Genomic DNA, 13,777 nt, shown 5'->3' on the forward strand with positions numbered 1-13,777 from the left:
GCAGGGGTAGGCTGGTTGTGGCGGACGGGGAAGACCCAGCATCAGCTACCAGGAAACCTGGCCCCCATCTCTGCTTCACAGTGCTTACCGTGTGGCTTTGGACGCATTGTTCCCCTCTCTGGGCCTCCCAAGGGGGGCTTCCGGGGGCAGTGTAAACTCCAGGACAGTCCCTACCTGAGAGAGAGGGAGAACAAATAGACCAAACCCTGTATCCCCTTCGACACACAGCCCCTCGTACTTTTGAGCTTTGCGGGAAACAAACATTTTGTTTCTGAACAGAATATTGCTGGGAGAATAACGTCCGAGGACCCTGAGGTTCCTGCTGGCTCTGCTGCCCGCCAGCTCTGATCCTCCGGCTGCCATGGGGGCTCAGTGACTTCCCTTTGTCCTTACAGGATGGAGGGTGAAGCCGAATACATCCTCCCCACCGAAACAAAATACGTTGGGGAAATGAAGGACGGCATGTTTCATGGCCAAGGAACCTTGTACTTCCCCAGTGGGAGCCGATACGATGCCATTTGGGAGAAAGGATTGGTTGTAAAGGTAATCAGCTGGGGAGGGAGTCTGCAGAGGGGAAAGCCTCAGACAGGAAAAGCCCCCCTGACACGCACCCTGCCCTCCCCCTCTGCTGCCCTTTTCTTCCTCCTCTTGATCTTCAGGGCTCTGGAATCCTCTCCCTCTGGATCCAGAAGGGCTCCTGGACAGGCCATGATGAATTTGAATCCTATTATTGCCACCAACTGTGTGACCTTGGGCCCATGACCTCCCCTTTCTGAGACTCATGTTTCTTGTCTATAAACTGGAACAATGGTTGTATTAGTATCGTATTGCTGCTGTAACAAATTACTATAAACTCAGTGCCTTCAAACAACAGAAACTTACTATCTTATGGTTCTGGACAGCAGAAGTCTACAATAGGTCAGCAGTGCTGCATTCCTTCTGGAGGCTCTGTGGGAGGATCCACTTCCTTGCCTTTTCCAGCTTCTAGAAGTTGCCTTCATTCCTTGGCTCATGGCCATGCATCCCTCTGACCTTCACTTCCATCATCACATCTCCTCTCCCTCTGCTTTTATCATCACCTCGTCTTCTCTCACTCTGACCCTCTTGCCTCCCTCTTATAAGGACCCCTGTGATGACACTGGGCCCACCTAGATAATCCAGGATAATCTCCCCACTTCAAGGTCCTTGACTTAATCACATCTGCAGAGTCCCTTTTGCCATGTAAAGTTACACATTCATAGGTTCAATGATTAGACGTGGACATCTTTGGGGGACCATGATTCCACCGGCCATGAGAGTACTAGGCATCTCCTAGGATGGTTATGAGAATAAATGAGGCAATATATGTGAGCACTCTGCTCAGTACCTGGCACACAGTAGGCACTCAATAAATGTTAATTCCACCATTACTATCATGATAAATCATCTAAGTCAGTTCTTAGCCTGGGATTTGTGGGCTACAAGTAGAATTCAGGGAGTCAATGAAATCTCCCAATTTATATACAAAAGCTTCTGTGTACATGTGACTATAATTTCTCCAGAGAAAGGATCTGTAACTTTCGTGGGATTATGGGTGTGTACAGGGGCTGGCTCATGACCTAAAAAAAGGTTAAGAAACACTCCTCGCTTTACAGCTTGGAGAATCTAAGCCCCAGGAAGGGGATGTGACTTACCCAAGGTCACCCAGTGAATTAATAGTATTGGAATTTCCACCCATGTTTCCTGATGCCCAGGCCAATGCGATGTCTACATCCTGAGGCTTCCTTTAGCACTAAGGCAGCAAAAGCTGAATGTACATGTTTGGACAAAGAGCCATGACTGAGGGCTCTGAACTTTCAAGCCGTGATAATAATAAAAGAATAATAGTAACGTTTATCGACTGTTTACTATATGCCAGCCCTATGTCAAATGCTTTTCATGTACTATCTCACCGACTTTCATTGAATCAACCCTGTTAAATATACAGCATTGCATATTTTGAGTTGCATATTTTGGGTGCCAGGACTTCATAACCACTCCTCCTGATCACCACAGCCGTGATAGCTGTGATACTTATCACTTCTTTTCCACGGCAATGAAAAAGCCACCCCTTCCCTTGACTTTCGTCCTTCTTGGCAAGTGGGCTGTGAGTTCCTCAGACCTGTGTGTGTGCTCCTTACCTTCCAGGGCACGTACACCTTCTCAGACGGGCTGCAGTATGACGCTGAGAACTGGCATTACTGTGACAGCTACGATCGGAGGTTTTACACTGAGATCTGCTATGGCTTGAAGCCTGCAGGTACCCAGGCACCCTTCTTTCCCTTCACACATGGAGAGGAAAGTGAAAAACGGTTCTAAATAACTGGGCTGTGGCACCACTGAAGTAACCCACCCAAAGGGGAGGAGTACGGAGCAGGGTCACAGAATGCAGAAGCGCCAGGTTCTAGAATCAGAGAGGCCAGTCCTCAAATCTCAGCTCGCCTGTACCAGCCGGGGACCAAGGGCGGTGCCTCCACCTTTCTGTGCCTCAGTTTTTCCCCTGCAAAATGGGACAATAGCATCATTTACCCCACGTGTCTCATAAATAAGATCACTCGTGTAAAGTGTTCACAGCAGTGTCTTGCACGCACAGTAGGTGCCCAGTACACCTCAGTTGCTGTCATTCATCAGATCAGCTGTGGCACCAACACGGGCCAGCACCAGTGGAGCGTGTGCTCTGTGTATCGGGTGCCGGGTGAGGCCCTCTATAATCCCTGTCTAGTAGAATCTCCAGATGGCCCTGCCATGTCTGCCTTCCTAGTCCCATGTCACAGAGGAGGAAGCTGAGTCCACGTAGTCCAAACATGTTTCCAGTGGCAGAGCTCCCATGGGAGCCCATGTCTTCCTCTCTGAGGTCCCCTGCATCACGCTATGTCCCTGCAAAAATCGAGTTCCATCACAGAGGGCGACATTGGGGCTAGAGTCTGGATTCTGACAGCTTAAGGGGCTCATCCTGTGTTTCTGAGACTCGTGTGAGGTCAGCTGAACCTCCAGAGGCTAGATTTCGGCGCAACCCAGACGACATATCCAAATGTGGGAAAACTGTAAAAAACTGTAAAAAAAAAAAAAAAAACAAAAAACCCAACGTGAGATAATGGTGTAGTTGACAGAGCAGAGAGCTGGGAGGTCAGGGTTGGAGTCCTAGCATTCCCGCTCAGTAGCTGGATGAGCCTGGGCAGCTCAGCCTCCCTGAGGACAGAAACCTCCAGAAGGCGCTCAGGGTCAGAGTCAGTCAGTGCAAACCCTGGCTTTGTGACCTGGATCAGAGAGCTGACCAGGTGAGACTCCTTCTCTCCCTTTGCTTTCCTGACACCTCACTCTCCCACTTTCTTTCTATCCCGTCTCCTTTGCAGCTTCTCCTCCCCTTGATCATTAATTTTGGGGTTCCCCACGGCTCTCTGGCTTAGACCCTCTTCTGTCATCATTCTGTGCCTTCTCCCTACAAGTTGATTCACTTTTAAGCCTTCATTTAATTGAAATCAAATTGAAATCAAAATCCCTGAGTCTCAGATTCCTGCATCCAGCTTCCCCAACACCTACGTTTGGTTGTCCCTCAATTTGCACTGAGTTCATTACCTTCCTCACCAGCCCCCTCTCCCCCAAGGATTGCTCCCCCAGAGACTGTCACTCGCCCCCACCCACAGCCGAGATAAGCCTAATCCTGCCTCCTCCTACCCCCGTGTGCAATCCATCACCTAGTCCTACGGATTCTGCCTCTAAAGTATATCCATTTGTTCATTAAACAAATATTTACCAAGCACCGCCATGTGCCAAGTTGAATTTCTTCATCCTCTCTGCCGCTGCCCTATTCCAGACCTCCATCCTCCGCCCTTCTTTACCTGATCTCCTAAGATCCACGCTTGACCCCCTCTGGGCCATTCTCCACTCTGTGGTCACGTTCATCTTTGAAAACCGTGAATCTGATTGCCACCACCCCTCCAGTGCCGCCCCACTACCCTGAAGATAAGGTTCCACACTCTTAGAATGACCAGCGCGCTCTGGCTCTTGCGAGGTCCCCAACCTCATCCCTCGCTCCCTACCCTTCTCGGATGTTCTCTCTGCTCCTCCAAGAGACCATGCTCTTGCCTTTCCCTCTGCCTGGAATGCTCTAACCCTCTCACTTCACCCAAATAACTCCTTCCCACCCTTCAGGTCTTAGCTTAATGCCCCTTTCCTGGGACCCTTCCCTGAATTCCCAGACTAGGCAAGTGCTCCCCATGAGAAATCACAGAGCAGCCACGATCCACTCCCCCAGCTCTGTCATGAGTGTCTCTCATGAGGAGCTGACTGTGAGCTCCTTGAGAGCAAAGGCTATGTGTGTCCCCAGTGCTTAGCACGTTGCCTGGCACGCAGGAGGTGCTCGATAAAGAGTTATTATCAAACAGGGACAATGATGTTGACGTCACAGTAGGAGGTGATGGGTGCACTCTGGGTAGTTACAGCAATGCTGTTCACAGACGTTCCCTGAGCACCTGCTCTGTGGCAGACATTGGCTGGGCCCTGGGGGACCGAGAGCTTCGAGGACACAGTCTCTGCCTTCAAATAGCTGCCAGTCTGGATGCCACTGGAGAACCTTGTGAATGGCTCCCCCTGGCTTAGCGATGACTTTGTCATGAGCTCTTCACCCCAGCTGAGGCCTGTAGGCAAAGAGCTCCCGGCCTCAGGCCCTCAGCTCTCACACAGCTGCGTGAGGCAGCGCACAGCCTTCCTGCGGCCACGCCTTCTCCTCCAGCGGCTCCTGGCTCAGCGGCTTTATCCTAAGTACGCACTTCCTTCCCAAGTCCCTCGGCACTCTGCTCACCTCTCCAAAAGCCCCCTCTCAGCCTCGGCAGCAGGCATTGTTAGGGCCGGGGGGAGGGCATCCATGAGATGGGCTTTGGCAGGAGGCTTCGGGGAGAGAACTGGCTGTAAAGCGCTTGGCGTGGAGTGTGCCCTCAGTAACCATCAGCCAATAGTGTACCTGCTTATCATCGTCAGCCAACCTCAGAGCACCGCTGTGTGCGGGACCCTGAGCTGTGAGCGTGTGCTGCATTCGGCAGGCATCCAGCCCTCAGTCCAGAGGACAGGGAATTACAGACCCACTAGTAGAAGGAAACCAAGAAGTTACTTATTCCAACCTTATCTCCTTTCCTCAGGCCTCAGCGTCCAAGAGAGACAACACACAGGGGTTATGACCTTAAAGGTACACCGACTCCTGGTGGTTCCAATGTCCCCGGTTCTGGGAGGCGGTGCCCAGGCCCTCTCCTCCCCTGATATCAGCAGCTTAACGTATAGGCTACAGAGCTCAGTATCTAACCTTGGGCAAGTTATTTGACCTCTCTGAGCCTCAGTTTTCTTATCTGTAAAATGGGACCACAGGGTTGCTATGAGGAGTAAGCGAAATAGTAGGAGTCAAGCACTTAGCACAATGCCTGGCAGCTATTTTGGTAGTTTGGGTCAGGGTTCTTCATCACCTGATCCTTGCCCACGTGACCCGTTTCTTTCCTGCTGTTTTCCTTACACACACCCTGTTCCACAAGGCTTCCTGAGCAAGGCATGAAGGCTCATATCTTGTGGCCTTTGCTCACACCTTGAATGCCATTCCTCTCCCAGACATGCCTTTCTAGCTATGTGGCCGACTCTGACACATCCTCAGGGTCTCTCTGATTCCAGAACCTGTGCCCTTTTCATGGTGTGCCTAGAAATAGAGGATGGGGTCAAGGGAAGAAGATAGGGGGCTGTCCACGTCTAATCATTGAACCTATGAATGTGTTAACTTTACATGGCAAAAGGGACTCTGCAGATGTGATTAAGTCAAGGACCTTGAAGTGGGGAGATTATCCTGGATTATCTAGGTGGGCCCAGTGTCATCACAGGGGTCCTTATAAGAGGGAGGCAAGAGGGTCAGAGTGAGAGAAGACGAGGTGATGATAAAAGCAGAGGGAGGAGATGTGATGATGGAAGTGAAGGTCAGAGGGATGCATGGCCACGAGCCAAGGAATGCAAGCAACTTAGTTTCCCAGAACCTACTCATGGAGCCATTTTCAGGAAGTTCCTCTGGGGCCCTGTTTGTGGTGCTTTTGCTGTGTACCCTGATAGGGAGTGTGTGGTCTAGAAATGGGGCCGGATTGTCACATGAGCAACCAGCCAAAAGTGGACTTTAGGTTGGGACTGGGTTTGGCCTTGGTGCTCAGTTAATGATCCATGATATCCTTTCAAGGTATCTCTCAACTCACCAACGTGGACCCGCCTAGAAAAATCCCTCCAGGCTGTTACGACTGCGGAGACGGCTTCTATAACCCGACCACGAGGATCGTCAAGGACTATAAGAATCACTTTCTGAGAAATGCAGGTATGTGGCACGTGTTCTCTCTTCTCTCATCACACGTAGGTTTGGTCTATGGCCATACCACCCTGAACGTGCCCAGTCTCGTCCGATCGCATGTAGGTTTGTGCACACATGTGCGCACACATGCATGCATTTAGCGAGAAAGAAGCTTTTGCCAATCATTGATTGTCCGAAAACTGACAGAAATTGATTGTCTGAATGTTTCACTCTTTGGAATTCTCATGGCTGACGAGTCTATACGTAGTCACAGAGTAGGGCAGAGGGCATTAATGGTCTAACTGTGACAGCACGTAAGTGTAGCACAGAAAGGATTCGAGTACTTATCTTTGCATGCTTCCCTGCAGCTAGTAAGTGCCTGCTGTATGCTAGACGCTCTGCTTGGTCTGGGCACCAAAGCTAGCCACAAACCCCTCCCTCGTGGAGCTTATGTTTGGCAAATAGCAGACAAGTACTATGAACAGTTAATTGCATCATGGAATAAGCAAAATGAAAGGGAAAAACATGGCCCTAAATGGTGGTGGGGGGTAGTGGAGATGGGAATGGGGTCCCAGAGAGGTGGGAGTGATGCTGTGGGAGCACAAAGAAGTGCTATCTAATCCAGAACTGGAAATTCCGAGAAGGATTCAAGAAGGAAATAGCTAACCTGAGACCCCAAAAATGATGCGGAGTTGACCCTGAGGTGTGGGGACAGGTTTTTCAGCCAGAGGAACCAGCACAGGTAAAGGCCTGGAAAGTGAGTGATGCCATGTGGTCCAGGATGACTGCTGGCCCCTCAGCCTGGGGAGTACCTTGCAGGATCCAGAACCTCAGTTTGGTGAGTGAACACAAGCTGATCAGACTGAGAAGGACTGACTGACAGTGAACAAACTTGCAAGAGGTCAATGTACAAATAAGAACAAGAACATTTTCCTTTAACACCGTGATTCCTAACCCTTCTCTTTTCTAGAGTCATAGTCCCACTAGGAGTAACCAAAACTATGGACCCTCTTCGTAGGAAAATGCCCACATATGCACACACACAAATATATATGTGTACACACACACACACACACACACACACACACACACACATATGCATTTTGCATATAGTCTTAAGGGGTTGATGGTTCCCCTAAAGACCCAGGTCAAGAAACCCTACTGTGTAATGAGAGAGAAACTGCCAGGTAGACCAGAAGGCCTGGGTTGGCTGCTGAGGGTCTCCACTCCCTGTAGGGAAATTTACTCAGTAATTCCATGATGATCAGAAAGTTGCCTTGTGGTGCTGGAATAAGCGCAAAGGGAATCGTCAGCTGACGTCGTGGCTGAATCCTGGAGCTGAGATACCCCTCGCCCACTGGGTGCTGCTGGGGGAACATGGCAAATGCTTGTATTCCAAGTCCCTGGCACTTTTCTCTGACTTCTCATCCTCCATTAACAGAGTGTACTATATAGAACACTAATTCTGCTGGATATAAATAGGCTCCCATGAAGTTTCTTGATCAAATCAACTAAGGAGATACTGAGTTAAGTCCTACTAAACAGTTTTACTTCCTGAAGGGCTTCTCAGGACCTTTTAGATGCTGGTATACTTTGTAGTTTTCCTTCCCGGCACTTATTTCAACTGTAATTGCTTACTGTCTGCCTCTCCCACTAAATGGTAAGGTCCCTGAGAGCAGGGACTCTGTCTGTCTTGTCTCCACTTGTACCTGTCCAGTGTCCAGTCAGAAAAACAAAGAATTTAATATCAGGAAATTGGTTAAGTAAGTATTGGAGAGCTGAAAAATCAAAAGGAAGACATTGAGGTGACAGAGAAAGTAACTGCAGGAAGCAGCTACCACCTCAAAACTGGGGCGGGGGGGAAGCAAGAGATTGAGTTATTAGAATGTAGATTGATAGAGGCCCCCACCCCAACCAGGAGCTGCATCCCAGACTTGTGAGGAGGGGGCACTGCCCAGGAGGGCCTCTGGAGAGAGAGCACAGTGACGCTGATTCTAGGAGTGTGGGGAAAGCTGGAAACTGGAAGTGAAAGGCCGCTGCTGAGACACCGACCAGAACAGCAAGCAAAACAGGAAGGAGCGTGTCCCCTCCCCCTCTGTCTGCCTTGAAGCACCTGACTGGGGGCCAGCTGGCAAAGGAGAAGTGTCCTCCACGCGGTCCCAGTCCCAGCATCGCCAAGTAGAGTGCAGAAAGGTAGCTCTGGAGTTGAGAGTCAGTAGCTTCATAACTGGCCCCATCAACTGCTTTCTGTTGCTCAGCGTCCAAACACACTCTTCTCTGCTGCAAAGATAACGCATTTATGCTCTTTTGTATTACAAGTTGCAACTATCCTTCCTACTAATACGAAGATGCTCTCACCACCTCCTCGGAGAGGGGAGACCTTAAACCCAGTAGACGTTGCGTCCATCTTTGAGTGATGTTATCCCTTGACAGTCCTGCCTAATCTACAACCTACACGCCACTGCCAAGAATCTTCCTATAAAATATTAAGGGGAAAAGAGGAAAGGAGAGAAAAAAAATTAGTTAATAAAAGCAAATATGTAAATAGATAAATGATATAGATACCGTTATACATAAACATACAAGCAAGGAAGAAAAGCTGTATCGTCGATACAGTCCTCTTCCTATAACTGGTCATGAGGCTGTAGTTAATACTTACAAATTCCTTTTTCTATTATAAATTCCATGTTCCATTTGCTTTCTGCCCACATTTCAGTTGGTCTGGTTTTTTAACAGGTAGGGCGACCCACACCTTCATTCTTGAGGGGTCTGAATCCTTACTGGTCCTGCCTTTTTTGGTTGTTTCGTTGGTTGGTTTAGTTTTGCATTCATTTTTACTATTGGCAGTGGAAGTACTAAGAAGTGCCCTAGAGAACCCCCTTGGGTTCCATACAGTGTCTCCTTTCCCCAGTAACAGCAACCCAATTTCCACCTGGCAATCGAGATCCCTCACTCCAGCCAGAAATGTATTCCCCTACTTTGCCTGTTGTTTCAGTGGCATAAGGTGCAAAAATGGCTAGGTGGCTGCTTCCACTTCCAGTTCAGCTGAACCATTGTTGTATCACTTGGTGGGACCATTTCTCCTCGAGAACTAAGGCCTCTGAACCAGTAAAGTTCAAAGTTACAGGAGAAAGGAAGCAAAATTTTTTCTTAAAAACAGGCACACTGCTGTAGCTCCAGCACCAAGCACAGACCCAGGCACATATTAGGTGCTCATTAACTGTATATGAAAAAGATAAATTAAGGAGTGAGTGTGTACTGTGAATCTCTACCAGAGAGATATATTTCCATCATTTCCTAAAATGATTTGACCATAAAATTAGTTGGGAGATGGGGCAGCAGGGAGAATTTTTACGGCACTACTGTTCTGGGGAATTCTGGGTTAGCATAATCTTTCTTCAGTTGTTGTACAATACAACTGATGCATTTTCAGTTTTCTAGATTTGAATTGTATTCAAATCTTGCCTCACTGAGAGGACATGCTGGTCCTGTGCAGGTTCACAGACTAGTGGAGAAGACAGATACAGAAAAATATAATCACAATATCATGTGATGTGGGCCCTGGTGGGGGGAAGCCCTCGAGGATGGTGGGGGGGGATGGGGAGGGGGAATTGATCACCTGTCCGGGGTGGAGGGTGTCAGTCAGGAAAAAGTTCCCAGAAACAATATAGGTCTTTTTTTTGGCTGCGCCACATGGCATGTGGGATCTTAGTTCCCCGACTAGGGATCAAACCCGTGCCCCCTGCAGTGGAAGTGCAGAGTCCTAACCACTGGACCACCAGGGAATTCCCCAAGTGATGGGTCTTAAAGGATGAGTAGGGGATTCGTAAACAGGATCGTTGGGTAAGGGCATTCCAGGCACAGGGAACAGCATGGGCAAAGACACAGAGGCATGAATACGCATGGTGTGACTGGGGAATCAGAAATTGTGGTTCCCAGAATCCTGTGGGCAAAAGCCATGCTTGATGATAAACTTTAAAATGTATCATGGGGATGCACAGAGGATTTTAGGGCAGTGAAAATACTATGGATGATACTATGGTGATGGATCTGTCCAAACCCACAGAATATACAACACGAAGAGTGAACCCTAATGTCAACTAAGGACTTTGGGTGATTATGACGTGTCCATGTAGGTTCATTAGTGGTAACAAATGTACCATCTGGTGGGAGATGTTCGTAATGGGGGAGACCGTGCATGTGTGGGGCAGGGAATATATGGGTAATCTCTGTACCTGCCTCTCAATTTTATTGTGAACCTAAAACTGCTCTAAAAAATTAAGTCTTTTAAAAAACTGCATCGGGGAAGGGAAGGCCATTCTTAGAAGGGCAGACACTGATTATTGTTTGGGTGACAAATATTTATTGACCAGTTGCTATGGGTCGGGCTCTGTGTTAGGCATGAAGGTGACAGCGGCATCCTAGAGGCTCTCAGGCGGCAAGAGAAAGTGACAGTGAAATGGATCGTGACAGTTCAGAGTTGCTGCAAGAGAACCTGGTGCGGATCCCAAAGCCTGGAGGCCAGCAGGCCAGGGAGGTTTCCTGGGAAAAGCAAGATCTAATGTGAAACCTAAATCAGAGCAGGCAAGTGCATCAGGGTTGGGAAGAGTGTTAAAGGCAGAGGGAACAGGATGTGCAAAGGATTAGAGATGGGGGAGAGCACTGCACATCTAAGAGGCTACAGGTCGCTCAGGAGCGTGAGACACCAATACGTCAGGGGAAAAAGCAGGAGAGGAGGCCCAAGAGGGCCGGAGGAAAGATCACAGGTGTCTTTTCACCTGAGGGCCATGGGGGAGTAAGGGAGGGTTTTAGGCAAGTGGAATAGTAACTGATTTGTCCATTAGAAAGGTTTCTCTTGTTACATTAGAAAAGGGGCCAAAGGATAGGACATGGGAGATCCTTCCAGCAAGATGGCAAGAGAGGGGCATCTGAAGGGCCATGGGCCCCAGGTTCCAGGCTGCCTGCTGGCTGACCCTGGGCCAGTGCCTTCCCTCTCTGGGCCCCTTTCTCTTCATCTGCAAAATGAGATGGTTGAACTGGATGATTTCTAGGCCACTTCTAACCTTAAGAGTCTATGATGGAGGAGGAAGGCTATTTTGGTCCTGATACTATAGGACAGATCAAGTTCGGAGTGTCCTGAAAACCACTAAAAAGGGGTCTCTGTTAGTAGCCACCTCGTCATTACCCTTGACTCATCTCACCCTGCGGGGACTGATGTGGCCTTCTGTCCATCTTCTGTTTTCCCCTGGGGCTCTTTCTCCCCTGCATCCCAATCTGCCCCGTAAACGGTGCTTCCTGTCGGCGTCCTGGAGGCTCAGGACGGCTGGCCGCGTGGGCCCGAGGCGGGTGACTGAGGCCATCCCAGAGTAAACACAGTGGCCTAAGCCACTGCTATTATGAGGCACGTGCCACCTGGGTGGGTCAGAGCCGGGAATGCTGCTTTATAGGAGGTCACAGGCTGGGGCACCAGCAGAAGGGTCGCCTTTCGCTCAGAACTGCCTCGGCCCCTCACCCACCTTGGGCTGGCTTCTTTTCCCCCTGGGCAGAGAGAAAGCCCTGGACGGCTAAGCTACAAATTGCTAGGCTGTGAGCACGCTTGACAGATCCAGGTTTGCTAGACTTGGGTTTCCAAGTGTGCCTTTCTTAACTGGAAAGGACAGTACGTACTGCCGGATCACCGCAAGAGTTGAAATCCATCCGTCTGCTCATCCAGAAGCCTTTGAGTGCCTGCAGTGCGCTAGGCTTTGGGGAGCAGGGCAGGCAAGAATTCTCTCAAACTGTGGCTCTCAAACCGTTGGACCTTGGCTCGTATCAGGAATGATGGACATCATGACCCAGAACACACACAGACTCACACTCACGCATGTATTCTTACATGAGATGTGCTATGATAGTTTCTATCCAGTTAATGGTTTTTTGTTTTGGTTTTTTTTCTGCCTTACGGTGCAGCATGTGGGATCTTAGTTCCCTAACCAGGGATCGAACCCGCACCCCCTGCATTGGAACCGCGGAGTCTCAACCAGTGGACACCCAGAGAAGTCCATATTTTCTATTCCGTTTTTTAAAATGATGGTTGCTATGCACTAAATTGATTTCACAACCTTCTTAAGGGTCAGGACCATTGTTCTAGGCAGCCTTCCCTGACCAACCCCTCCCTCCCCGCCCCCCGGCCTCCCTCCATCCCGTCTGTGTGAGATGTCCCTCCTCTGTGCTCCCACAAGCCTCACAGCACTTAGCCCATGACAGTAGAAGAATCTCTATTTGCCTGTCTTCCCCACTAGACTAAGAGCTTCTTGAGGGCGGGGACCGTGTGTCTGTGTCTGATTCAGCCCTGGGTGTTCTGCACCTCACACGGGTCCCACAGGTTGGAGGTGATTCAACGTTTGTGAAAGAAAAGCAGGCAGGCGGGCAGAGGACCTCCCTCAGATTCTTCAACAAATTATACAAAATTCAGTCCCCGGCACATAATAGACAACTTATTTTCAATAATAAATATAAGCCATTATATTTCTCTGCACCTCCAAGTTTGTAAAGCTTAAGCATTAGAGATCTCAAACCAGTGGCTCTCAAGCCAGAGTTTTTGTTTGGCTGGCCGCATGTTTGAAATGGCATGGGTTTGGGCACCAACAGGGGGCAAGCACTGCCCAGGTTCCCACCACTCCCTGCTGTCTGACCCCCATTAGCACCTGTCATTGTTTGTCCCGGGGTGGGGGAGATCACGCCATGCCGCACCTTGCAGGATCTTAGTTCCCCAACCAGAGATTGAACCCCGGCCCACGCAGTGAAAGCATCGAGTCCTAACCACTGGACAGCCAGGGAATTCCCAGCGTCTGTCATTTCTTTAAGGTACCCCCCTTAAAGCCTTTGAGCTTATGACCCCTGCATCTCCTGGGAACTCTACATGCATCCTGTGAGCTGGGAATGGGTGTGTCCTGAGATTAGGAATCCAGGTCAGGGAGTGATGAATGACAGACTGGTGATGGTGAAGCTGGAATTCTAACCCACTCCCATCTTCCTGCAAGTCCTGTGGTCTTTCCACTCCACTCTGATGCTGCCTCTGTTGGGACCATAAAACCATAAAAGACAGCAACTCAGTGTGGGCAATATTGCAATTAATACAGCAGACACAAAACAAAACAGAGACTGAGTTAGGAGCTCCCTCCCTCTGGTGTGGTGGAGAAATGCCCAGGACATCCATCCGGCTGTCCTCTGGTCCCCGATCCACCACTGGCCAGCTAGGTGGCCATGGGTAGCTTCTTGTCTCCTCATCTGTAAAATGAGCATTATGGTAGTCCTTAATCTGGAGGAATTGTGGTTAGAAAAGATGGAGTTAAGTAAGCAAAGTACATGGCACAGCACCCAGCTCAAGGCACGTGTCCGGTGATGGGTAGCTGAGGCTGTTATCACTGTACTGATTACTGACTCAGGCTGGGGGAGAGAGAGGAGAGTAAGCCC

At 49.5% G+C, this 13,777-nt stretch overlaps 1 protein-coding gene across 1 annotated transcript in view; it reads left to right on the plus strand.

Moving 5' to 3' along the window:
- Positions 1–13,777, plus strand: part of MORN5 (MORN repeat containing 5) — a 33,296-nt gene that overhangs the window by 3,356 nt on the left and 16,163 nt on the right. Inside the window, exons 2-4 of the mRNA XM_065879612.1 lie at positions 396–543; positions 2,167–2,278; positions 6,218–6,349. Of these exons, the coding sequence (XP_065735684.1) occupies positions 396–543; positions 2,167–2,278; positions 6,218–6,349 (392 nt within the window). The remainder of the gene's footprint in view (positions 1–395; positions 544–2,166; positions 2,279–6,217; positions 6,350–13,777) is intronic.

Source organism: Phocoena phocoena, chromosome 6, assembly GCF_963924675.1.
Source record: "Phocoena phocoena chromosome 6, mPhoPho1.1, whole genome shotgun sequence".
Lineage (NCBI taxonomy): Eukaryota > Metazoa > Chordata > Mammalia > Artiodactyla > Phocoenidae > Phocoena > Phocoena phocoena.